The sequence below is a fragment of the Taudactylus pleione genome, unplaced genomic scaffold (genome assembly GCF_031769625.1).
Source record: "Taudactylus pleione unplaced genomic scaffold, aTauple2 ptg000352l, whole genome shotgun sequence".
NCBI classification, from domain to species: Eukaryota; Metazoa; Chordata; class Amphibia; order Anura; family Myobatrachidae; genus Taudactylus; species Taudactylus pleione.
Genome location: NW_028284753.1, coordinates 14,751,336 through 14,777,799, shown reverse-complemented (window position 1 = coordinate 14,777,799; position 26,464 = coordinate 14,751,336). Strand labels below are relative to the sequence as shown.

At 45.3% G+C, this 26,464-nt stretch overlaps 1 protein-coding gene across 1 annotated transcript in view; it reads right to left on the bottom strand.

Annotated features, from left to right (window-relative positions):
- The window catches only part of LOC148508676 (gamma-aminobutyric acid receptor subunit alpha-3-like), a 496,671-nt gene that overhangs the window by 18,131 nt on the left and 452,076 nt on the right, over positions 1-26,464 (bottom strand). The window contains exons 7-8 of the mRNA XM_088444226.1: positions 9,180-9,323; positions 6,134-6,286 (exon numbers count right to left, since the gene is read on the bottom strand). Of these exons, the coding sequence (XP_088300352.1) occupies positions 6,134-6,286; positions 9,180-9,323 (297 nt within the window). The remainder of the gene's footprint in view (positions 1-6,133; positions 6,287-9,179; positions 9,324-26,464) is intronic.

The window sequence follows — 26,464 nt, the reverse complement described above, 5'->3', positions numbered from 1 at the left end:
AATGAAAAGGAAGAAGATAAAGAGAGGAAAAGAGAGATACTTTATAATACTTTATTTACATAATTAATTTACATTGTAAATCTATGGTAATTAGAAAAGCAAAGGTACAGTAAAACGAATTAAAACTGAATAAGAGAGGAAGGCTGACCAGAAATTATTAGAATTAGAGAAACAACAGGAAGAAGTTTCTATACCTAACAAGGAAGATTAGGAATCTCACTCAGACATTTAGACCGTTAATAAAGCAATTTCATATATATTAACAGATATTAAAAAGTATGCATGGAAAAAGTAAAACAAAATACTACTGTTTATATGAGTAATATCATATCTAAAAGATTGTTTAATATAAGTCCAACATAACAATTGAATTACTTTTCTCAGCAACAGCATATTATAGTTTCCAAAAACATTTATTTTGAAACATAGAACTACTTAGACTAGCTGAACATTACCATCGTTGGTTTCCAATAATCACATTTTCAAGATTAAAACTGTGTCTAAATTTTGTTTGGAAACCATTCAAATGTGATAAACATATTAAACTACACAATTGCAGCATTTTGTAACAATCCTATAAGAGCCTTATTCACTGTTCTTTTAAACACTGATATTTCAAATACAAACCATGCCATTCAGTGCTATTTACTGTATATTTAGCCAGTATACATAGTACTAGCATAGCCCATGAAGTACGTCACGTGCTGCGCGCTGGCTTGGTGGGTATATAAGATGTGTGATAGGCTGTCTGTACACATACCACTCATTGCTGTCATGGGTAAAATGGGCGATTTATCAGCGTTGCAAGAAGGGATAATTAATGGCTTTTGGGCCAAGGGTGGCAGTAATTCTGAAACAGCGCAGTTTGTGAACCATTCGCATGCTGCAGTAGTGAAGGTGTATCGTGACCGGACAGATGGCACCATTGCGAATAACCGACGTGGAAACTGCAGAGCACCACGTGCCTTTGATGTGAGAGGTGAACGTCGGCTACGAAAGTGCGTGAGGGCCGACTGACATGCTACAGTGGGGGCAGTTCATTGTCAAAATGAACCTTGGGGCCACCAGATGTGTGTCTAAAATGACAGCTTAGCAAACCCTGCTACGTATGGGGCTACGTAGCAAACAGATGGTCACTGCACCTATGTTAACGCAAGGGGCATCAGCGGAAAAGGCTTCAATTTTCACGCCTGTATCGGAATTGGACCTCCGCTGATTGGCGAAGGGTTGTCTTCTCAGAGTCACATTTTCTACTTCATCAAACGGATGGACGTTTGTGTGTTAGAAGAGAAACATCGGAGAACAAACACCCTGAAAACATTGTTGTGTTCGCTCTATGGATACTCCACCATGCACCCTCCAGCAGCTGTGGGATGCACTGCAGTCAGCATGGCTCCAGATACCTGTGCCAACCTACCAGCACCTTACTGAGCCACTCCCAGCCCGTCTAGCTGCTGTCTGTGCTGCACACGGTGGCTACTTTGGCTATTAGCTGGTGGCAATAATAATGTGAATCGACTGTGTATCTATGATCCCAAATTGAAACAGAATACTATTAATCATTTAGTAAAATAATAAACTTACACCAATCATCATTTTATATTTAATGAGGTAATAGAGACATGCCCCAACATTCAAAACAGAGAAAACAAAACACAGAGTCCTGAAAAAATATCAAAATACAGTAACACTAAACTGGTCAGACCTGACGCAAGGGCAAGATGACCGTTCGATGTTACAGATATTTATGGAGCAAAGCGACGACGTACGCATATGAGAGGTCAACAGTTGGCGTCCTTATGCTCAGGTGGGCTTTGGAACTGTTAGCATATACTTGCAGCTGCGTTCCATGCAAAGTTGCAGCTACGATCGCATTAGCGTCAGTCTCTGAATCAGGCACCTTGTTGGCATGACACAGGACGGATGGTAGCACTCACCTTTCCTTCTCCGGACAAGCATCTTTCCAGATGCCCCAAAAAATCTGAAAGGGGATTCATCAGAGAAAGTAACTTTACCCCAGTCCTCAGCAGTCCAAAATCCCTGTACCTTTTGCAGAATATCAGTCTGTCCCTGATGGTTTTCCTGGAGAGAAGTGGCTTCTTTGCTGCCCTTCTTGACATCAGGCCATCCTCCAAAAGTCTTCGTCCTGTGTCATGCCAACAGTAAAGCATCCTGAGACCATTCATGTGTGGGGTTGCTTCTCAGCCAAGGGAGTGGGATCACTCACAATTTTGATTAAGTACCCAGCCATGAATACAGAATGGTACCAAAACATCCTCCAAGAGCAACTTCCCCCAACCATCCAAGAACAGTTTGGTGACGAACAATGCCTTTTCCAGCATGATGGAGCACCTTGCCATAAGGCAAAAGTTATAGCAAAATGGCTCGGGGAACAAAACATCGAAATTTTGAGTCCATAGCCAGGAAACTCCCCAGACCTTAATCCCATTGAGAACTTGTGGTCAATCCTCAAGAGGCAGATGGACAAACAAAAACCCACAAATTCTGACAATCTCAAAGCATTGATTAGGCAAGAATGGGCGGCCATCAGTCAGTATGTGGCCCAGAAGTTGATTGATAGCATAAGAGGGAGAATTGCAGAGGTCTTGAAAAAGAAGGATCAACACTGCAAATATTGACATTTTGCATAAACTTAATGCAATTGTCAATAAAAGCCTTTGACATTTATGAAATGCTTGTAATTTTACTTCAGTATACCATAGGTATATACCATATACCATCTGACTAAAAACGTCTAAAAACACTGAAGCAGCAAACTTTGGAAAACCAGTACTTGTGTCATTCTCAAAACTTTTGGCCATGGCTGTACATCCTTATCGTACTTCGCTCCATCCAGAGCACATCAGCATCTGTATTAGGGAACCTACAGTAGTCTGAGGGCCACGACCTGTGTGTCAGACGCAGCTAAGTTCAAACCTCCTTGCAGGAGTCCCTGGTGAATATCGACGGCACATAAGACTCTGTGCCAGTAATAGGTCTCGCCAATCCCAAAATACAGGTTAGCATCCATTTTTCATCCAAGAGTTGCGACATTATGTAAGCAGTATTTTTTCATTTTTATCTGCAGACACATAATGAATTATGAGTTTGAAAGAGCTTACTAGTTCACAATAAATATACTGCCTGGAACAATCTGTTGACTTTTTAAGGGATTGGATACCATAGCAAGCCACTGTGGGTGTCAGTAACCAGGCTGTCGGATCACAGTGGAGGGTCCGGACAGTCGCACTCCACCTGACCAGGTCCTGGTATACTCTAATGCGTAGTCCTTCTCTCCGCAGTAGTAAGCGGCGTCTGCCACACGGAGGTTGCTAACACTGACAGGGAGTTTAACATTCACTTTGCTATTATCCACACTGGCTTCTCCTGACCATGGACGCGGCCATCTTGGCTTAGTCACCTGATTCTGCATCTGCCAATCCTGCTCTGCTCGCAGGTCAGCTGTGAGTAATTTCCCAATCAGCAATAAACACTGGGTATATAAGCCCTTCCTGGACACTCAGTCAGTGCCTGTGCAACGTCTCCTATGGTTTCATTTTTGGCTCCTGTTGCATCTACGTTTGTTCCGGAACTGGAGTGCTGTTCCTGACGTTTTTCATACTGTGCTTGGCTCAGTACCCTATCAAGCACTCAAGCCATCGTTTAGCTGAGCATAGCCCAAAATTTTGCTCTAAAAACTTGTGTTATAACTTCCCTGAGTCTGCTCAGCAGTTTTGTTTCAAGAATTCCAGCTGGATATTATCTGGGGATTACCCAGAGTTCCTGCATCAAGACTTCAGTATAAAAGTACAGAACGTTACTCAGTATTTGAACAAGGTCTCCTGCATCTGTCTAGCTGAGGATTTGCTCGGTATCTCTGACTACGGATTCCTGCTGTTTTCTTCTGAGTCCTGTATTAAGCATCTGAATCAAAGTCTTCTGCTATTATCAAGTCTCAATAACTCATAACCTTGTGCTTCTGGATTCAACTATTATTCTAACGGACGCTCCCCTATATGAGGCTTGGACTTCCTATTACACGTCTTCTATCCAAGTTATATCTAATAAAGTCCCGTGCTGTACCCTGACCACCTCGTACCAAGGGCCTGATTCAGAGGTTGAACGTTATTTGCGGCCGCTTGCTGATTAAAAGGGGACGGCTATTTAAATCATGTGCTCGCACTGCATCGCGTAAAGCCGCCCACAAAGTAATAGCGAGCGGCCGCACTATGCGCTCGCACCTGTATAAAGATGCCCCTCTGCCACTCGCAACACACGTCATCTCCGGCAGTTGTAGGATTAATCGGGAACATCGAGAGCCATCGGAGCTGCTCGCAGCGCTTGTGGTAGCCTTTTCCCACCACAACATTGCGAGCAGTTCTGGCTAAAATACAACCCAGTCACGTGTGTAATGACGCTACTTTGCTAATTATGCACACCCATTAAACGCCGTTCTGACGGTCGGGCACGCCTGCGTTCGCACATCCACTCCCCCTTTTACAAGCACCTTCCCCTGTTACCACCGACAAACGGCACTATCTGTCACTCAAAATAGCGGCCCAATTGCGGGCTATGGGCGAGCACTTTCCGATCACAATGACTGGTTCGCACACGCGCATTGCGACTCATACGCATGCGCAGATTGTGAAAGATCGCTCAATGCAAGCGCAGCATAGCGTCCGGGTCTGAATCAGGCCCAAAGTTCCCTGCTTCACTACTGTCTCCCTTTGTCTATGTATCCTGTGATCTACTTTCCTAGCCTGGTGCTATCCTATGAGGGAGACATACCTCAGACCTCCTCAGTTTTTGCTGCCAGCATCTCAACCAGCAGAGCCTGCTCCATCACAGGAGGCCAATTTCCCGAGAGTCTTGACAGTGGGTATACGTTATAAATGTCAACATGAATGGGAGGGGGACATCCAACATGTTGACATTCACAATGTTGACATTGACAGAATGTCAACATAACATAACGTCAACAAACACAACGTCGACATATAATTTTCACAGATAAAAGGGTTAGGTTTAGTAAAGACCCCTATGAGAAACCACTTCATGACAATTTTGACATTATGTTAATGTCAACATTTTGAATGCTTACATGTTCATGTCCACATTCAGACTATATAAACATTCTGGTGTCGACATTCGCCACTGTGTATAATTAAATGAACTCCTGTATTGTAGGAGATAGTTTGCATCAAGAAACACTGGTTTGTAGAACAGATGCAACAAATATGTATTTTATTGTTAGGAGCTGCTGCTGGACACTGTCTTCTGGGGTCTCCTACTGGTTCTGGTGCTCAGTGCTCCAGACACCTCTCTCTCCTGCCTCCTAATTTTTCAGGGTCCTGCTGCAGGCTGCATTCTATAAGGGCGGGCATGTGGCTATGCTGAAGATTTAAATGGGTGGCCATTGATGGCACAGAGCTTATCTTATTGAAACTTGCTAGGGAAGTTAAAGCTGTGCACAAACCTCAGTGTACTAAGCTCTTTAGCTGTGCTCCAGCATCCCTGGTTTCCAAGATCTTGTATCCAGTATTCCGAACCTGTGTTTTGACCTTGAACTATTGCTGACAATTCTTCTGCCTTCTAATTCTGGACTGTGATTCTGCTCTATTTGGTTCTGACATGACTTGTCTTGACACTTCTCTCCTTGATTCATTTTGGCTTCTCTCTAGTCTGCTGTGTACCAGTCTCGGCTTGTCAACTAATCTTTCCATGAGCCATGTGTCACACCTGGAGACATGGCAGAAGATCACAACCTGCTAGCCTACCAGCAAGGGTCCCTTGTGAAAACCAGGGATTCATTACATTTTGCACCTCAGCTTAACACAAATACAGGGTGTTGAAAGCGAATCCACAAATTCAGTTGTGAAAATTATATTGCAATTTGTAATTAGCTGTTTAAAGTTTATTAGCTTTTATCCGTGCACAATATAGAACAATGGTTTTAGATTTAGTACTTATACTGGACCCTTTATATAATAGCCTTTGAGGTTATGGTGAGGTGGACTAAAAGGAACCCAAAATGTATTTACTGAAAATGATCAAATTAATTAGTATAAACAACTACAAGTACAAACAAAGACCAAGAGATTATGTGTGAATTTTTATATTATGTTAAACTTACCAAATACTGTCCTAGCTGGTACAGATTCTCTATTAAGCCAGAAGGACACTTGTGATAGGATGACTGTCATTATACATGGGAGATAGGTTTGTATAACAAAGTATCCAATCTTGCGCTTCAGGTGGAAGTGAGTTGTCATAACAATATATTCACCTATAAAGGAGGAGATGTGGAAACAGTTACAGGTTTACATAGAAAGAATTTGCACATACCATAATATTTTTCAATCCCTTGAACTAATCATATATTAGTAAAATTTGATAGAAAATACTGGGGAAACAATATGCATGTGATCAAAATAACGCAGAGATCAATAAACATTGAGACATTTCTTCAGAAGCAATATAAATATTTAAAAAAGCCCTCATATGTGACAAAGTACTAAGGACCTCATTCAGAGGCGGTCGCACGGAGCGATTGGACGCAGCGAGCAATGGTTTTTTCAACTGTGCATGCGCAATCATGGCAGTGCGCGTGCGCAAGCCTGTCTTTCCGGACGCAATCCTCTTGCTCGCTAGTCACTACGAGGTCGTAGCTGTGATTGACATTTCGTGCCATTTGTGGGTGGTTACAGGGGAAGGTGCTTGTGAACGGGGGTGTGGTGGCGTGAACGCAGGCGTGGTTGACCTTAAAAAGGGCGTTTTAAGGGCGTGCATATATTACTGAGCGAGTCATCACACACGTCATCTCGTTGCAATAACGATGCTACTGCTCGCAGTGCTAAAGGTAGCCCAGGGTCTACCTTAAGCATTGCGAGTGCAGGCGATGGTTTCTGCCTCTTCCGATGTTTGTAGGCAATTAACAATGTAACAGGTGTTAATCGTGCTGATGTAGGTTGCCGCCTGCGACCGACTCTGAATTAGCCCGTAGAGATAGTAGGTGTGCTTTCATTGGTGTGGGTGTATCCGCGCTTTACAATGTGCGTTGCGATTGTGCACTCGCTTTGCATATTCTCGATCACTTTGGGTGCGACCGATCGCTCCCGGGCGAACGCCTCTGAATGAGGTCCTAAGTCTCTGTGTCACATATATATATTAGATAAAAGCTATGCAAAAATCTTTACTGGTGGATACTGGCCTCTAAATAACACAGCTAGGTTGTACTTGTATGCTAGTGGTAATGTGTTTTATTTTCAATTTATGCTTGTGTGTGTATGTTCCCTGCATCTGTAAAGTGGGGGCGCATTAATGCTTGAGGGGGGCCATGTGCAGTGCCCATCTACATCCTACCTGTCCAGCAAGAGGGTCCTATTTCCTATATGGTGCCATCTTCCCAGTGATATTCGGCATATTCGGGAAGATGGTGCATGCGCACAAAATAGCAAACCTCCGGCACGGTGCTTTCTGTAAGTGTCACTAAAAAGATGGTGCAGTGTAGGAGGGCACCAGTTAGGTATGTAACGACTGCAAGGTGTATGTGGACCCAGAAACAGTGGACACCTCCTGCACCCATTATGACTACGTCTATGCTGTGATGCAGTTTTCAAATATATAGCATTGATAGTCTAAGAAAACTTTAATTGCAATAATAAGTAATTTACACATTTAGGGCAGGATGCCAAGTAGGTATTATGCAAGATGGCATTGTGAAGATATGCCCCAAAACAAGAGTGGAAGAAGAGCCAAATCATTATAATAGAAGCTGCCCAGGAGAATCACTTACCTGGAATTTGGCACTGGAGAAGAAAGGCTAAATGTAATAGCCTCCGAACTTCCCACACTGCAGGGATTTATTAGAGTCTCCCCTTATTTTTAAAGTGACAATAATTTTAAAGGCTAAACCAGCTTGTCACTTTAAAAATATTACATTTAGTATGAAGTCTGCTGGAAAAGGTCGCTGGGTCCTATCACTGGGTCCTATGTCATCGCTGCAGCTTGGAGTGGTATGTTTTGGTGCACAGCCATTAGAACCCTTGAAATTATGAACCTGGGCAGAGCGGCAAGAAAACTCACCATCAGCCTTTTGAATTTGGCGATGCTGGTGAATCAATCATGGCTCACTGCATCACATGCCATAGCCACCCACAATAGCATATATTATGCATTGCAAGTGGATCTGCATTAGTTAGTCAGTAAAGAGGAAGCTAGGAAGATCTCCAGAAGAGAGAAGACAGCATCAAGAAGAGGCACCACTGACAAGCAAGATGACACTGTAAAGAGGTAGAAGGAAGATGGTAGGCTCAATCAAGAAGAGATAACATGAGCAATTTAAGAAGAGTCTGAAGAAGAAACAAAAAGCTGACCGGAAGAAGCAAGGAGAAGAGTAAAAAAGAAAAGAAGCCTTGGACCAGCAGAGGTCTTCTGCAAAAAAAGTTGTAATTAGGCTACATTCTGCTGATATTGTTTTCTCAGAAGCTGATGTAAGGTTTTTGCAGGCACAGAATGTATGGTATGATGAGTAGTGCATAGACTGTGCACAGTATGCTTATCATTTAGACAGTATAGCACAGTGGTTCCCAAACTGGGTACCCTGGGCACTTGCAGGGGTACCACAGGTTGGTGATCCAGGAATAAATCAAATTATTTATGGTCAATGTACTAGGCAAAACCAGTGCTGCTGGCTGCCAATCATAACTGGACAAACAGAAGCACAACCCTGTTCAACAAAACATAACTGAACTAAGGATGACATAGAAACACAATTGACTTAACTTAATCATTTTTGCTGAATTTCTCAATAAGAATCTTTTGGCCTAGGGGTGCCATGAAAAAATGCTGATACTCCAGGCCACCATGATTCAAGAACATTTGGAAACCACTGCTACAGTATGTTATATTTCCAGCAACCAATGGTATTGTATATTTACAGCATACAGCCACCCATTGTTTGTGTGTAATGTCTAATTACAAAATTGCTGATTAACAGCAAATGTTCCTTGCTTAAACTTTTACATAAATGTGTGCAGGCATTCCAATAAGTACAGTACATATATATATATATATATATATATATATATATATATATATATATATATATACAGTATGTGAAATGACATAAACAAGTCACATTTTTATTATTTATTATCTAGAAAAATGTCACTGCATACCTGTGCTTGATCGGATTGTTTCAGTTCCTATTACAAAGCCTAGTAGGTCGTATTGATTTAGTCTAGAACCACCTGGGGCAACATCAACAGATTTACCAGAGTCATTGGTCCATGCATAAACGACTTCTGTACTGGGATAAGCATCTGCAAGAGAAAAACAGACAACGTTTTATTGGTACTCTCCAGCAAATTCTGATAACACCAATGAAAACAAAGTATGCCAACTTACGATCTTAAAACTCAACTTGACCAACTTGATAAATAAATATATGATAATTAATTCAACTTAATAATGTCTATGAAATATATATTAAAAAAATAACCCCTTGAGTCTAGCACATCAGTGTGACAATATTACAAATTTAGAAGTCAGTGTAAAAAAAAATGGTGCATTTAATATGTCTGACGCAAATTGATATCTGTGTTACTATAAAATCATGTGAATGTTACTGAAATTTGATACAGATGTGTACAAGGAGAGAAGACCATTTAGTCAAGTTCCCGACGGTCACAATTCCAACAGATTCCAATGATAATGATAGGGTTAGTGTTAGGCACTAGATCAGTGGTTCCCAAACTGTGCGCCATGGCACCCTGGGGTGCCTCAGGAAACTTGCAGGGATGCCTCAGGTTGGTGGTCCAGCACCAAGTCAAATTCGTTATGGTCAATGTAATGTAAATATGTGCACAAACAGAAGCGCAAACCTGTCACCCACTACATAACTGAGCCTAAGGATGACAGGTCAGCACAATTTACTTCACTTTATTACTGCACTACATTTTTTCTGAATTTCTCAATAACAAACTTTTGACTTAGGGGTGCCGTGAAAACAATGCTGAGGTACTAGGGCGCTGTGATTCAAAAACGTTTGGGAACCTCTGCACTAGGGGTTAGGGTTAAGCTCTCTTATTAATTTAATAATTTTTTGTATGTAATTTTGCTACCTAGAACAGCATTAAAGTAGACAATACTGATACCTATATTCAGGGCCGGTACTATCATTAGGCAGCTTTAGGCAAGGGCGCCGCTCAGTCTCTCCAACAAACAAAATAGAGGACGTTTCTGAGGGAGACATTCTGTTACTACACGATGCTGTGGCCGGCAGCTGCCGCAGGTCTCATGAGCCGGGGCCACTATAATATCTTCACTGACACCACACACTAGCCCAGATTTATCAACCAGTGATATTCTTGTTATCACTCGTTACTAATCTTAAATGGTGCTCCAAGCAATCATCTCCTAAAATGACAGGAGCTGATTGGTTGGCGCACCATTTAAGATTAGTAATGAGTAATTACAAGAATATCACTGGTTGATAAATGTGGACCACTGTCTCCACTGTCTGTCTCTGATTGTCTGTCAGCGCTGTACTCGCAACTGCAGCTCTGTCAGTCACATAACTGACGTGTTATGATGCAACCAGCCGGTTCCCAACTCTTTCCTCTCCTTCCTTCGGAGAAGAGTGGAGACATATGAAGAACAGATGAGGAGTGAACTGAGGGCCCAATTCAGACCCGCTCGTGAGCGCATAGCGCTCGCATGCAGGTCGATGTGGCCCAGTGCGCATGCCTCGCGCAAGCCCCGTAGCGAGTGAGAACTTCACTTGCTCCGGGGCTCGCTACAAGACGGGGCGGCTGTCGATGTTGATCGACAGCTCGCCCCGTTTTGTAGTCGGGTAGGGGGGGTGGCTGCACAAACGGAGGCGTTCCCAAAGGAACGCCTGCCATTTGTGGGTGGCCCTACTGACATCACGAGTGATGTCAGTAGTGGACTTCCTGCTCTATTAGAGCAGGAAGTCCACTCGGGCTTGCAAGATCTGAGACCCTACCACAGGGTCTCCCTCGCAAACCCGATTGTCACGATAATCGTGACCATCGCCAGCCGCCCGCTAAAGCTGTGGGTGGTCACCCCATTCTGATTCAGAGCGAGCGATCGCAAATAGCGAGTGCCTCTGAATCAGGCCCTGAGTTGCTTCATCAATATTTTAATGGTGTCTGGTAAATGCCTGTAAATGAAATCACACAATCGTAGCTGCTTTACATATTTTTACTTACACATACAGTATATCTATAGATCTTTTTCCTGAACTTGATAGTTATCAGTGTCTCGCATATCATAAACATAAGAAGCCAATTCAGTTGGGCACTATGGACCATTCATTTATTTCTGTAAAAAACTAAATTTTATTTAAACCCGCTTAACTCCTTCTTTATTATTTCCCATTCTCATGGGATCATTAGTGTAGTGAACAATGTAAAATACTTTGAAAAGTTGGGATCAATTCAATTAGACGAGGCAGTTGCTGTAACGTGTGCTACAGGCTTTTGCATGTTAGGTGCAGGAGGAAGATTCTGCTCGCACTCTGTGGAGGAACAAACAAATTTTCAGAGCCGTGCAAATTCGTCCATCTCGGATGCAAATGCAGAAGGAGCATACTTGCCTTCCTTCCCGATTTGGTCGGGAGCCACATTCCCTTCCGCCCAGAAGTGCCGGCCACGCCCCCCGATTTTGCCGATCTGGCTTCCCCTCCCGGAAGGGGCAGCCAGAATGTCGGCATGTCTGAGGAGGTGTCAGACACCTCCTTGCTGCATTTGTGATACCAGCACTGCGACCGACGTCTCAGGCTGGGATCACCATCACAACCAATGGTCGCGATGGATGCTCCTTTGGTCAGGCTGTGGGAGCTGTAGCTTCCCGCAGCCTGGCTGTCACGCTTGGCGCTGTGGGAGTGGAAACTCTGGGTCCGGGTTGCGGGAGGAAACGAAGGCGAGGGGCCTGGATATATGTTCTCCTCATCCACAGCTCTCGAGTGTTGACGAGACCTGGGCAATGGTGCGGAGTCTAACCCACAGGATGGTGTTCGCCAGTGACCCCTCCAATCGGGATTTGGGCTTAGCTGCACCCTGTGAGCAGGTCGCGGTCCTTTGACCAGGTACCCGAGCTCAGTGGGAATTGGAGACACAAATAACCGTGGCCCTAATAAGAGATGCCTAAGGTTTAAGGCACTGTGGAGTGATCCACAAACAACGTAAAGAAGTCTGGCAATACTGTAGCACAAAGTTCACTAGTGACACGTTAAACACACAGGCAGATATGGTAATTCACTGTTGTATGAAGTTCACTAGAGGCTCGTTTAGCACACAGGCAGCTGGTAATTAACTGTTGCACCTGGTTCACTAGAGACTTGTTTGGCACACAGGCAGATGGTAATACACTGTTGCACAAGGATCACTAGAGACACGTTTAGCACACAGGCAGATGGTAATACACTGTTGCAAGAAGTTCACTAGAGACACGTTTAGCACACAGGCAGATGGTAACTCACTGTTGCACAGGGATCACAGTAACGTCTTGGCACACAGGCAGAGATGGAACACACTGTAGAGGAAATAGAACGCCAGGAACCTGGACCGGAACTCAACTAGGGACTAGGAGACAACCGTTGTTCAGGCAGTTTGCAGAAAGGTGGAAGCAGGCTATATACCCCACAGAACCCTTTGATAGGTGCACAGCGATCAGCTGACGCTCACCTATCCCAGGCCAGAAGTACAGTCACATGGGCCGACTGACACGGCGGCGCCCATGCCGGGAACCCCGAGTCCAGACACCGGACCGCCCGCAGTCCCCTACGCACGGGGAGAATGCACAGCATCCTCTCAGCCGCCGCGCCAGCTGCCCGACCGCCCGGGAGATCAAAGGAAGCCGGCGAGGAGGTAAGGCCGCGCTGATCCCTGGCAGAGCCCTGACAGTACCCCCCCCCCCTTTCAGGGTGGGCACCGAACACCCCATAGGCTTATTTGGAAATTTCCTATGGAAGTCTCGGACCAACCGTGGAGCATGCACATCGGAAGCCTTGACCCAAGCCCTTTCTTCGGGACCATAGCCCCTCCAATACCTCATCCAATCGATGAGGTATTGAAGAGTATTAAACTTAAGGCGTGAATCCAAGATCTTCTCCACTTCAAACTCAGTACCCTGTAAAGTCTGTACTTGAGGCAATTTGGGAGGAACAATTTGAAATCGATTGAGCACAAGAGGACGTAAAAGAAATATGGAATGTATTGCAGATTTTCATTTGTGGAGGAAGTTCCAACTTATACACTACTTGATTGATTATCTTAATGATGCGATAGGGGCCAATAAAGCGTGGAGCAAGTTTCATCGTGGGTACCTTCAAACTAATGTTCTTGGAAGATAACCAAACCCTATCCCCAACTTTTAAAAAGGGAACAGCCAAACGTTTTCTATCGGCAAATCTCTTGTAATTCTTTGATGATTGTACCAAGGAATGGTGAATCTTATTCCACAGGGTTGAAAATGACTCAATGTCCTTGACTGCTGCCGGAACTTCTACCGCTGGAAGATGTTCGAAGTCAGGGACTCGGGGATGTCTACCGAAGACAGTGAAGAAGGGTGTGGACTTGGATGACGAATGATACTTAAAATTGTGAGAAAATTCTGCCCATGGTAAAAGGTCCACCCAATCATCCTGAGAAGATGATACAAAAAGCCTGATGAAGGTCTCAAGTTCTTGATTAACCCTTTCGGTTTGACCATTCGTCTGAGGGCGGTATGCTGAAGAAAATTTTAATTTAACTCCACATGTATTGCACAGGGCTCTCCGAAATTTGGCCACGAATTTTACCCCACGATCAGAGATTATCTCCTTAGGGAGACCGTGTAATTTGAAGATATCCTGGATGAACATTTTAGCCAATTGAGGAGCCGATGGAAGACCAACCAGAGGAACAAAATGTGCCATTTTTTAGAAGTGATCCACGACCACCCATACCGTATTGTGTCCCTTGCATCGAGGTAGCTCGGAAATGAAGTCCATAGAGATATGAGTCCATGGGGCACCTGGAACCGGTAATGGGCATAATGGACCCATCACCCTCCTGCGAGGTGTCTTATGCTGCGCACATTTAATACAGGACAGGACAAATTCTCTGAAATCTCCCTTCATGGTGGGCCACCAGTAGGAACGTAGTAGGAATTGGTAAGTTTTAGTGATTCCTGTATGACCAGCAAATAACGAAGCGTGAGCCCATGTCAACAGTTTTTTACGTAAACTGGGGATAACAAAAATTTTTCCCGGAGGTGGAGAGGATATCTGTGTAGGAGCGAAAACAATTGGATCAAGAATTGGACGTATCTGCGGATGGTCCTCTTCCTCTACCATAGTCATAAAAGAACGGGAGAGAGCATCCGCTTTTTTGTTTAAAATGCCTGGTCGAAATTGAAGCCTTAGATTGAACCTGGAAAAAAAAAGAGACCATCGGGCCTGCCTGGCATTCAATCTATGAGCAGTTTGTAGATAAGTTAGGTTCTTATGGTCTGTAATGACCGTAACTGGAAATCTAGCTCCTTCCAGAAGATAACGCCATTCCTCTAGTGCCAAGCGTATAGCTAATAGTTCCTGATCTCCAAAAATATAATTTTTCTCTGCGGGAGAGAATTTCCGGGAGAAGAATCCGCAGGGGTGGATCTTCCCATCTTCAGCGATCTGAGACAATACGGCCCCAATTCCAACAGAGGATGCGTCCACTTCTACTGTAAATGGTTGATCCAGCTGAGGCTGGCGGAGAATTGGGGCTGTGGAAAATGCAATTTTTAATTTTTTAAAAGCTTGTATTGCTGGATCAGGCCAAGAGGATGGGCTGGCTCCCTTCCTTGTGAGAGAAGTGATAGGAGAGACCAATGTGGAGAAATGTGGAATGAACCTCCTATAATAATTTGCAAAACCCAAGAAACGTTGAGTAGCTTTCAACGAAGTAGGCTGAGGCCAATCGGCAATAGCTTTCAGTTTATCAGGGTCCATTTGAAGAATTTTTCCAGAGATTATATGCCCCAGGAAGGGTACCGAGGTCTGATTAAAGAGGCATTTTGACAACTTTCCAAAGAGACGATGATTTCGGAGACGAGACAACACTTCTAGTAAATGCCGATGATGGTCTTGTAAGTTTGTAGAAAAAAATTAAAATATCATCGAGATAAACTACCACAAATTTATAGAGAATGTCCCGAAAAATCTCGTTGACGTAGCCTTGAAATACAGCTGGCGTGTTACAGAGTCCAAAAGGCATTACCAGGTACTCGAAGTGTCCATCCCTAGTATTAAAAGCGGTTTTCCACTCATCCCCTGCCTTTATTCGAATTAAATTGTAGGCCCCGCGTAAGTCTAGTTTGGTGAAAAACTGAGCTCCTCGGACCTTGTCGAAAAGTTCGGAAATCAAGGGTAGTGGATACCGATTCTTTATCGTAATTTGGTTTAGGACCCGATAATCTATACAAGGGCCGTCCTTTTTTCCTACGAAGAAGAACCCTGCTCCAGCAGGAGAGGATGACGGCCGGATAAATCCTTTAGCAAGGTTGTCCTTAATGTTCTCTGCCATAGCGGCAGTCTCAGGAACAGATAATGGATAAACACGGCCACGAGGAGGGGTCTTCCCCGGAAGCAGGTCAATAGCACAATCCCATGGTCGATGCGGAGGGAGTTTATCTGACGCTTGTTCGCAGAATACATCAGCGAAATCCTGGTAGGGTTCTGGTAAATTGGACTGAGAGGGACCCACAGAGATAGAGGGTGGAGAGAACATCTCGGATGGACAGGTAACTGTGGTTAACTTACGCAAAAGAACCACCTTGGTCAAACACTTCTGTAAACAACTTGATCCCCAGGACAAAATTTGCATCTTATTCCAATTGAACACAGGGTTGTGCTTTTTTAACCAGGGTAGCCCCAACACCAGCTCATAGGGAGATTTAGGTAACACAAATAATTCCAGCCATTCCTGATGAAGACATCCAATCTTGATGGATACTGGATGGGAGAGAGAAGAAAGAGATTCTCCTAGCACTGTTTTACCATCTAAGCCGGAGAGTACTAGTTTATTGGGTAATGGAACGACAGGAATACCTAGAGTCCGAACGAGAGTATCTGAAATGAAATTGCCTGCCGCTCCGCAATCAATTAGAGCTTTAACCCTCTTTGTCCTGGACCCATGGGAAAGCAACACTGGTAGAAGACTGTCTGTTATTTGGGATGACTTGGACATAACCCCTAACTGAATGCTCCCTACTTCAGTCAGGGTCTCGCATTTCCCGCAAGCAGAGGACAATTCTTCAAAATGTGGTCGGGAGCAGCACAATAAATACATCATTTATTTTGGAAACACCTGTTGCGTTCTACAGCTGTAAGCTTGGACTTATTGACCTGCATGGGTTTTCTTCACTACTAGGAGAGAGAGAAGACTGGTTCACAGGAGGAGTACGGACCTGAAAGCGTTCCACCCTGCCTCTACTAGCCCAGTGTTCCCGATGGCAAAGGTCGATCTTGATGCAGAGGGAGATGACATCAGCAAAGGACTCCGGTAAATCTCTGGAGGCCAACTCGTCCTTCATCCTTTCTGATAGTCCATGGAGGAAGGATGCCTTGAGAGCTTCCTCGTTCCACTTTAGCTCAGATGCCAGGGTTTGAAACTGAACTACATACTGACCAACAGATCGGGTCCCCTGGTGCACACGAAGCAAATCGGATGAGGCTGAAGCGGAGCGGCCTGGTTCGTCAAAAATCCTTTTAAATGCTGAAACAAATCCTTCATAATTTGACATAATGGGGTCAGCTCATTCCCACGGCGGAGAGACCCAGTCCAGAGCACCCCCGGTCAACAGGGAAATAACATATGCCACCTTTGCTCGAGAGGTGGGGAAATTCTGGGGGAGACATTCAAATTGGATCTCGCATTGGTTAATAAACCCTCGGCACCGCCTGGGATTACCATCAAATCTTTCTGGGGTTGCCAACTGGAGACGAGATTTAGATCCCGAAGCCCCTTGAGGCAAAACAGGTGGAGGGGGTGCAGCGGCTGCAGCTGGTGGAACCGGGAGAATAGATGCCAATGTAGTTTGGATCGAGACCAGCTGTCTAGAGAGCTCCTGCAGGTACTGGGCCACTTGCTGTTGGGCTGCCTCCTGGTTATCCATCCGAGAGGCCAGGTCCTGAAGGGACCCTGTACCTTGGGACCCAGCGGCTTCCATTGTGCGGCCTGAACAAACTGTCACGCTTGGCGCTGGGGGAGTGGAAACTCTGGGTCCGGGTTGCGGGAGGAAACGAAGGCGAGGGGCCTGGATATATGTTCTCCTCATCCACAGCTCTCGAGTGTTGACGAGACCTGGGCAATGGTGCGGAGTCTAACCCACAGGATGGTGTTCGCCAGTGACCCCTCCAATCGGGATTTGGGCTTAGCTGCACCCTGTGAGCAGGTCGCGGTCCTTTGACCAGGTACCCGAGCTCAGTGGGAATTGGAGACACAAATAACCGTGGCCCTAATAAGAGATGCCTAAGGTTTAAGGCACTGTGGACGGATCCACAAACAACGTAAAGAAGTCTGGCAATACTGTAGCCCAAAGTTCACTAGTGACACGTTAAACACACAGGCAGATATGGTAATTCACTGTTGTATGAAGTTCACTAGAGGCTCGTTTAGCACACAGGCAGATGGTAACTCACTGTTGCACAGGGATCACAGTAACGTCTTGGCACACAGGCAGAGATGGAACACACTGTAGAGGAAATAGAACGCCAGGAACCTGGACCGGAACTCAACTAGGGACTAGGAGACAACCGTTGTTCAGGCAGTTTGCAGAAAGGTGGAAGCAGGCTATATACCCCACAGAACCCTTTGATAGGTGCACAGCGATCAGCTGACGCTCACCTATCCCAGGCCAGAAGTACAGTCACATGGGCCGACTGACACGGCGGCGCCCATGCCGGGAACCCCGAGTCCAGACACCGGACCGCCTGCAGTCCCCTACGCACGGGGAGAATGCTCAGCGTCCTCTCAGCCGCCGCGCCAGCAGCCCGACCGCCCGGGAGATCAAAGGAAGCCGGCGAGGAGGTAAGGCCGCGCTGATCCCCGGCAGAGCCCTGACACTGGCCAATGCCTGGTAACGCAAGAGGCCAGGAATCTGACACAGACCCTGGCCTCGTCCCTCCCGGAAAACAGAGGTGACACTCCCCCATTTTCCGGGAATGGCAACCAGGCCCCCCGCTCTGCCCCCAAACGCTGCAGCACGTCATCATAGCTCGAGATCGCAGGACCCATTCTGCACATGCGCAGAATAGGTCCTGCGCAGGGGCAGACCAATAACCATCAGAGATGTGCGTTCATCCTCGGATGAACGTACATCTCTGAATCAGACCCAGAATGTGCCTACCATAACTGGCCGAAAAACACAGAAGGGGAGCTGCCGCTTGTTAATATATTTATGTGTGTTTCAGGCCTTTTGTACCATTTGTGTGCAGGGGGGGTGGCTTGGACTGCACAACCTATTTCTAAACAACATAAGAGGTGCTACCTAATGTTGAGACTTGCAGTGCCACACAGAAAAAAGGACAATACAGGTTCACACTCTAAGCACTATGAATACTGATAATCAGAACAATTATAATAAACTCTTCAATTTTACATGGAGTACAAATGAGGTTCTTAGCACGTTTGGCCAAAAATGCAAGCCCACCTACCACATCACAATGACCTCAACAGGTGGGTCCCTTACATTCCTAAGGTCCAAGTCCAGAACATGGGCCCTCCCGGGCCAATACAACCAAACCGCTCCAAAACACCACCAGTGTGTGATACGTAGCAGTTTAAGGGGTCTATGTACTAAGGGGAGAAAAGGGGGAAAAACGCTAAAGGCAGAGAAAATCCCTGTACATACCGCTTCTCAGTATGTACTAAAGGGATTTTCTCTGCCTGTAGCCTGCCAGCGCTAAGTGCAGGCTACAATATCACACTGGACCAGGGGCACTTAGCGCTGCCATAAACACCTATGGCAGCGCTAAGTGTCCCAGGTATTACTAAGAGGAGATGTCACTTACCGTCTGCTGACTTCTCCAGCGCTGATATCGCCTCCTGTATCTGCCGTTATCTGCTTCTCCTCACTGGAGAAGCAGGACTTCAGCTGTGTCAGGTTGGCCGTTTTTTAAATAAAGTTTGTTGAAAAAAAAAAATAAGTCACTGCTGCTGCTGCCTGATGGAGCCTGGAGATGGTGAGTAACACAGGGCTGTCAGGGGAAGGGAGTGTTAGCTGTTACCGCCGGGGAGGTGATTTAACGTTCACCCTCCTCGGCTGGTCTATTTTTAGTAAGTGCTGCGTTAGCCAGCTCCTGCTTCACAGCGCTAGCAGGCAAAGCAGGAGTGGCATTAACGCAGCGTCTTAGTAAATAGACCCCTATGTATTAAAAAGTGTTACATAAGTAAGAAGTAGCAGCTTAGGTGCTAAACAGCTGCTAGTTCTTACTAATTTACAACTGTTTAAACTGATGGAATAATAATATTACACAAGTCCTATTCCTTTTCCTATTGATTGTTATGGTTTATAAATACTTGATCCAACTAGACGTATCACAATATTATATTTATTTACATGTTTCTGTCTTTCGCAATTGTACTCAAGTGGGCTTTTACAGTATATGTCTTCCAAAGACCTGCATTAGTGCCCATTTGCCATCAACCTAGGCATCAGGAGCATACATAAACACCATGAGCCTTTTGTAATAGCCAGATGCAGGTAAGGGCGTGAGGTTCTGTCTGAATTTTTAAAGCAGCAATATTTTAAAAATAAGAAAAACGTGGGCAGACTCTCAATAATCACACCCGTTTCTGCATCTTGCAATCTATTACATAAGGACCTATATATCCTTTAGTCTTATCTAGGTATATTGTTTCTGGACCATGGATATTATTTACATATGGTATACATGACCTTATGTTTGCTTATATGTTACTGCTTTGTACAGGTTGCTTTTAAACAGATGCATACTATTGTTTAAAAGAAAACGTCTGAAACTAGTAACAAGGTCAAAGATGACTGCATTTAGCAAGAGATTGGATCAACCCCTATGTATGTACTATAACAAATTAACAATGTCCCTATGATATCATAGAGAGGAGTTGTTATAACTTATGTTGTTAATCTAACATTAAATTTAATAATATTTTAAATAGTCAAGTGTTTATGCAGAGGCGGATTTAGGAGCCAGGCCGTCCCTAGACACAATATTGATGGCTACCCCGCATCCTCCCTCCTTCACAACTGCCCTCAGCCTCAGCTACCACGGGCAGTTAAGCAAAGCTGCAGATCCGTCCAGTTGCAGTGACAGGCGGCTCTGCATAGACATCATGATAGTGTTACTGCTAGCTCAGCCTCCACCCCCTTTATGATGACCTAGGTCGGTTGGTCCTAAAGTTGAAGCCTCCTGGCAAACAGCAAATAGACACCCACGACCCCCTTCCCCCCACTGATGCTACATAAAAAAAGGATCAGCAACTCTGAAGTGATACTCAGCTGCCTCAGTTATACTATTAAGGTTTAATCATTTTAAAAGGATATAAGTATTTATTCTAATCACACTAGGGAATTCATGACCATGCTATCTGGCCTTGGGTTGGTTGTTATTATCTAAAAAAGGACCTAATGCTGCTGAGATTCCTGTTATATTGGAATCGGTATGAATTACCGCCGGACGCAAGTTCAAATCCCGACAACGGCTGTCCAACATGGGTGAAAATCCTGATCTTCCCCAGGTAAGTATTTACTAACCTAACCTCCCCCCCTAACCCTAACCTTCCCCCCAGTGCCTAACCCTAATCCCCCCCCTAAGTTCCTAAACCTAACCCCCCCTTCCCTGCCGCCTAAACCTAAGTCCCCGGGGGGGTGCCTAACCCTAAGTCCCCGCTGGGAGCCCTAAACCTAACCCTCCCCCTCCCCGCAGCTGTCTGCAGCGGTGCCCGGCATCACTTCGATCGGGATGCCGAGCGCCGGTCTCCCGGCATCGGTAAAATGACAAGTGTCTAGATTTAGACGCCTGTCATTTAACGCTCGCCGGGATAAAGCAGTCGGGAAGCCGGCTGTCGTGATTAGGTCCACCGGCTTCCCGACTGCATACCGTTATATTGGCACTAGACCTCATGCTTTTTGTCATCCTGATTTTGCTTGTTGATTGTAGCCCAGTGTCAGGTTTCTGCCTAGGATCGGCCGTTACTCACCACAGCGCCGACTTCCCCTGACTTCTCGAGCGGTCAGACGTCAGGTGTGGCGGCGAGTGATGCACTGTGGATTATGCCTTAGGTGCACTTGGACATCTATGACTGTCCCTTCGTCCAATGGAAGCATGGTCGTTGTCAGCTGATGCTGCCCTCCAATGGACTGCTACCTTAGGGTATATTACTGGGCCCTGGACAACAGAAAGTTGCCTGTACAACGTCATTACTACTAGTGTTTGCATGCCGTCACTTCGTTCCAGGTTCCTTTGCTTTTCTGCGCTGGAGTCATTTCTAGTCACTCTCCTGTGCCAGCGGTGCATCTGGATACCTTGCCCGCATACTCGGTACAACATCCGAGTACAACTATAGTTTCACTTTCCTGTGCCAGTGGTGCGTCTGATACCTTGTCCGCATATCAGTACAACATCTGAGTACAATTACAGTGTCACTCTCCTGTGCCAGCGGTGCATCTGGATACCTTGCCCGTGGTGCGTCTGATACCTTGTCCGCATAGTCAGTACAACATCCGAGTACAGCTACAGTACCACTCTCCTGTGCCAGCGGTGCATCTGGATACCTTGCCCGCATACTCAGTACAACATCTGAGTACAATTACAGTGTCACTTTCCTGTGCCAGCGGTGCATCTGGATACATTGTCCGCGTACTTAGTTTCACACTCGGGTACAACTACAGTGTCACTCTCCTGTGCCAGCAGTGCATCTGGATACCTTGCCCGCATACTCAGTACAACATCTGAGTACAATTACAGTGTCACTCTCCTGTGCCAGCAGTGCATCTGGATACCTTGCCCGCATACTCAGTACAACATCTGAGTACAATTACAGTGTCACTTTCCTGTGCCAGCGGTGCATCTGGATACATTGCCTGCGTACTTAGTTCCACACTCGGGTACAACTACAGTGTCACTCTCCTGTGGCAGCAGTGCATCTGATAACTTGCCCGCGTACTCAGTACAATATCCAAGCACAGAATTCTCACTAGTGCTTCTTTCAGAAGTACACTCTCCTGGGCCTCATCTGTGTTATTTCCTTCCATTTCCCACCTGTATCGGATACCTGACCAAAGGGCCGTGACCTGCTTGCTGGGTGCAACTTAAACCCATATCCCAGGAGGGGTCACTGGTGAATACCTCCCAGCAGGTTAGACTCCATCCCTTTGGTCAGGTCTCATCAACATCCGATACTTGTGGATGAGGAGGACATACATCCAGGCCCGTTGCCTCCGATTCCTTCCAGCTCCTCAGTAGCAAATCCTCCTGAGCCAACTGTGACACCCAGAATACTTAGCTCATTTGAGAGACCCGGTTAATACCTGCATATAAACCTGTTCCAGCATCCCTGCATGTCTACCTACATGCAGCATACTGTACACTCACTGGCTAGTGAGCTGTATGAAACCCAGCTCCGCTAAAGCTCCACTCCATTACCAGTGTACATGTAACAGTGAGTACGGCAGTACCAGTTATCTGTCAATAAACCAATATCACTGGATAAGCAACTGGGCTGCTCATAGTTTAACTCATGTTTTGAGTCATCTGCTGGTGTATGCTTACATAACTCTGCAATATCAGCACCTGCACACAATTCATTTCCGACAAATACATTTGCCCTATATCTTTTCTATTTTCATTACTATACTCACATTCTCCTATATCCATTTCCTATATCCATTATCTTCATTATAGGAAAACTGTCACATCGTACATAACTTTGACTCATTCAGTTCTATTACCTCATTTATTTTAATACATGTCTATTCATTTACCCACTTCTAAACAATTTGCTGTTACCAAAAGTACTCACAACCTTGTATAGTTTATCACACTTACCCATTTTTATTCATTATATTCACCTACTCATTATTCCATCACCTTTTCTTTGTATACAGTGATATTTATAACCATCTCCCCGTTTAATCTCTTATGTTTTATTATTCATTTACTTACTAATTTACATACATTTTGTCGCAACTCTCAGATAGATAATGGATGCAACCCATATTTAGGGAATTGGCGTGACCTATACCTGAGGCGTGGAGTCTAATGTGCCAGTGGTATTCTCCAGGGACCCTCGCAAGAAGGTATGGACTTGGCTGCGTCCGACACACAGGTCGCAGCCCTCAGGATAGGTTCCCCTATACAGGTGCTGGGAAACTCTGGATAGAGTGTAGAGAATATTCAGCATAGTCGACAGGCTGGGTCAGAACCAACAGACAATACGGTACCAGGGAGCAGACGAAAAGCGGGTCTCAGGGAATAGCCGAGGTCAGAACCAAATATAAACACAGTACCAAGGGTCAGGCAAAATCTGAGTCACAAGTAAGCCAAAGGTTAGGAACGAATAACAGGATATACACTGGAATGCTGGAGTAAGGTAATGGAGCCTATACTCTGGCACAGGAGTACTCCAAGGGACTTCCTTAAATAGACAGGCTTGAATCTGGTGCCTTCTGTGATGTCACCACTGCATGTCCCTTTAAATATCCCTATAGTTTGGCATGCGCTCCTAGGAGCCGCAGCCGTCTGCAGTCCAACAGCCGTCCAGCAGGACAGGATACTGATCGAAGACCTGGTAGCTCTGGTAACATAGGATGCAAACCGTATATAGTGAAAAATGGGGAGTGCCCCGATGCTTCATGATACAAATTATTGTTGCCAAATTCAGCCCATGGTAACAGAGAGATCCAGTCATCCTGATTGGCTGAAACATACATCCGAATGAACTTCTCCAAATCCTGATTCCATTACTCTGGGGATGGTAGGCAGAGGAGAAGCTCAACTTAATGCCAAAGCATCTGCATAATGCTCTCCAGAATCTAGAGGTAAACTGTATCCCTCGGTCGGAAAGAATGTCTTTATTAAATCCGTGCAACCTAAAAATTTCTCTAATAAACACCTCTTGGAGAACCTATCCTCCACCACCAGGATAGTGTTGAACCCTTGGTACAAAGGGAGATCTGTCACAAAGCCCATAGAGATGTGAGTCCAAGGACAATCAGGCACTGATAGTGGCAACAGAGGATAAGTTGGAGAGTGCGGTGGAACTTTGTGCTGCGCACACATATGACAAGCTGCTACAAAGTCCCTAACATCTTGCCGAACCGTGGGCCACCAGTATCTCCTAAGGATTAGCTCCAAGGTTTTGTCGAGTCCTGCGTGCCCACCGAAACATGACGAATGTGCCCACTGAAGTAATTTGGAGCGAAGTTCGGAAACTATAAATGTTTTCCCTTGCGGAATTTTGACCTTGCTGGTGACAGCTACAAAGCAAGCAGGGTTCAGAATGGTCTTATCTTCCTTTACTTCTTCCATTTCAGCAGTACTAAATGCCCAGGACAGAGCATCAGCTTTGATGTCTTTATTACCCGGTCGATAGGTAATCACCAAATTAAATCGATCAAAAAACATCGATCAAAAAACAATGAGCACCTGGACTGACAATAATTCAAACAATTTGCTGTCTTTAGGTACATTAAGTTCTTATAGTCAGTAAAGACCACAGGTTCTCAAACTCGGTCCTCAGGACCCCAAACAGTGCATGTGAAATAATTAGCTCCACCTGTGGATCTCATAACATGTGTCAGTGAGTAATGACTAAACCTGTGCACCTGCTAGGTGACCTGCAAAACGTGAACTGTGTGGGGTCCTGAGGACCGAGTTTAGAAGCACTGGTATAGACTGTCACTGGAAACTTCGCTCCCTCCAACAAATACCGCCATTCCTGAAGAGCCAACTTGATGGCTAGTAGTTCTCTATCCCAGGCAGCATAATTCTTCTCCGGAGTCGAGAATTTACGGGAGAAGAACCTACAAGAATACCACTTGCCTTCTTCATCTCTTGGGATAGCACCGCCCCAACTCCAACCGTAAGAAAAATGGCTGGTCACAATTTGGTTGCCTTAGAATGGGTGCTGAAAGGCAAGCTTCTTTTACCTCAGAAGGCCATACTCAAGTATTCTGGCCCTTCCTCGTAAGAGCCGTGATGGGGGCTGCAATGGATTAGTAGTTCCTGATGATTTGATGATAGAAATTACAAAACCCCAGGAAACTTTGAATGGCTTTCAATCCAACTGGATGAGGCCAGTTAACAATGGCGGAAAGATTCTCTGGGTCCATCCGAAGGCAAGACCCTGAAATTATATATCCCAGAAATGTCAATTCTTCCTGTTTGAAGAAGCATTTTTCAAGCTTAGTCGTGACAGCACTTCACATACATGCTGGCGATGACTCACTATATCTTCAGAGAAAATCAGGATGTCATCCAGATATACGACTACGTACTTGTATAACAGGTCCGATGTGATTCATATATTTTTGAAGAACTACTGGAGTGTTACTCAAACCAAATGGCATAACTAAGTACTCATAATGGCATAACTAAGTACACAAGTATTAAAGGCCGGCTTCCATTCGTCCCCCGACCGGATCCGATTAGATTATAAACCCCACAAAGGTCCAGCTTGGTGAAAATCTTTGCTCCTTTTATCCGATCAAAGAGCTCAGAGATCAGAGGTAGAGGAAACCAGTATTTGATAGTAATCGCATTGAGACTTCGGTAGTCAATGCATGGTCGCAAACCTCCATCCTTCTTTTTAACGAAAAATAGGCCAGCCCAAGCGGGGGATTTGGATTCCCTGATAAACCACGTTCCAGATTCTCCTTAATATATTCTGTCGCTGCCTGGGACTCGGGAAGCGAGAGAGGAAAAATTCTTCCACGAGGAGGCACTTTCCCAGGTAACAAATCTATGGCACAATCCCATTCTCTGAGGGTAGGAAGCGTCTCCATGGCCTTTTTACTAAATACGTCACTGAAGGATAGATATGGAGCTGGAAGCTGATCTTGCGGAGAGACGACTGAACTCCGAATAACCTGGTGTAGAGGTCTGACAGATGACAGGACCGGTGGCATTGAGAACCCCATGACAATATTTGAGGTTCATTCCAGTCCAAAACAGGGGCATGCTTGCGGAGCCAAGGTAGACCCAGGATGACTGGATTCTCAGCTGACGGGAGTATATAGAATGCAATCTGCTCCCAATGGAGCGCCCCTACTTGCATAGAAATCTCTGGCTTCCGAGAGTGGATGGTAGTTGTGGGAAGTTTATTCCCATCCACTCCAATGATACAAAGGGGTGTTTGTAGTGGCAGACTTGAGATTCCTAGTTCCTTGACCTTTTTTGCCAACATGAAGTTGCCACTGGCACCCGAATCTA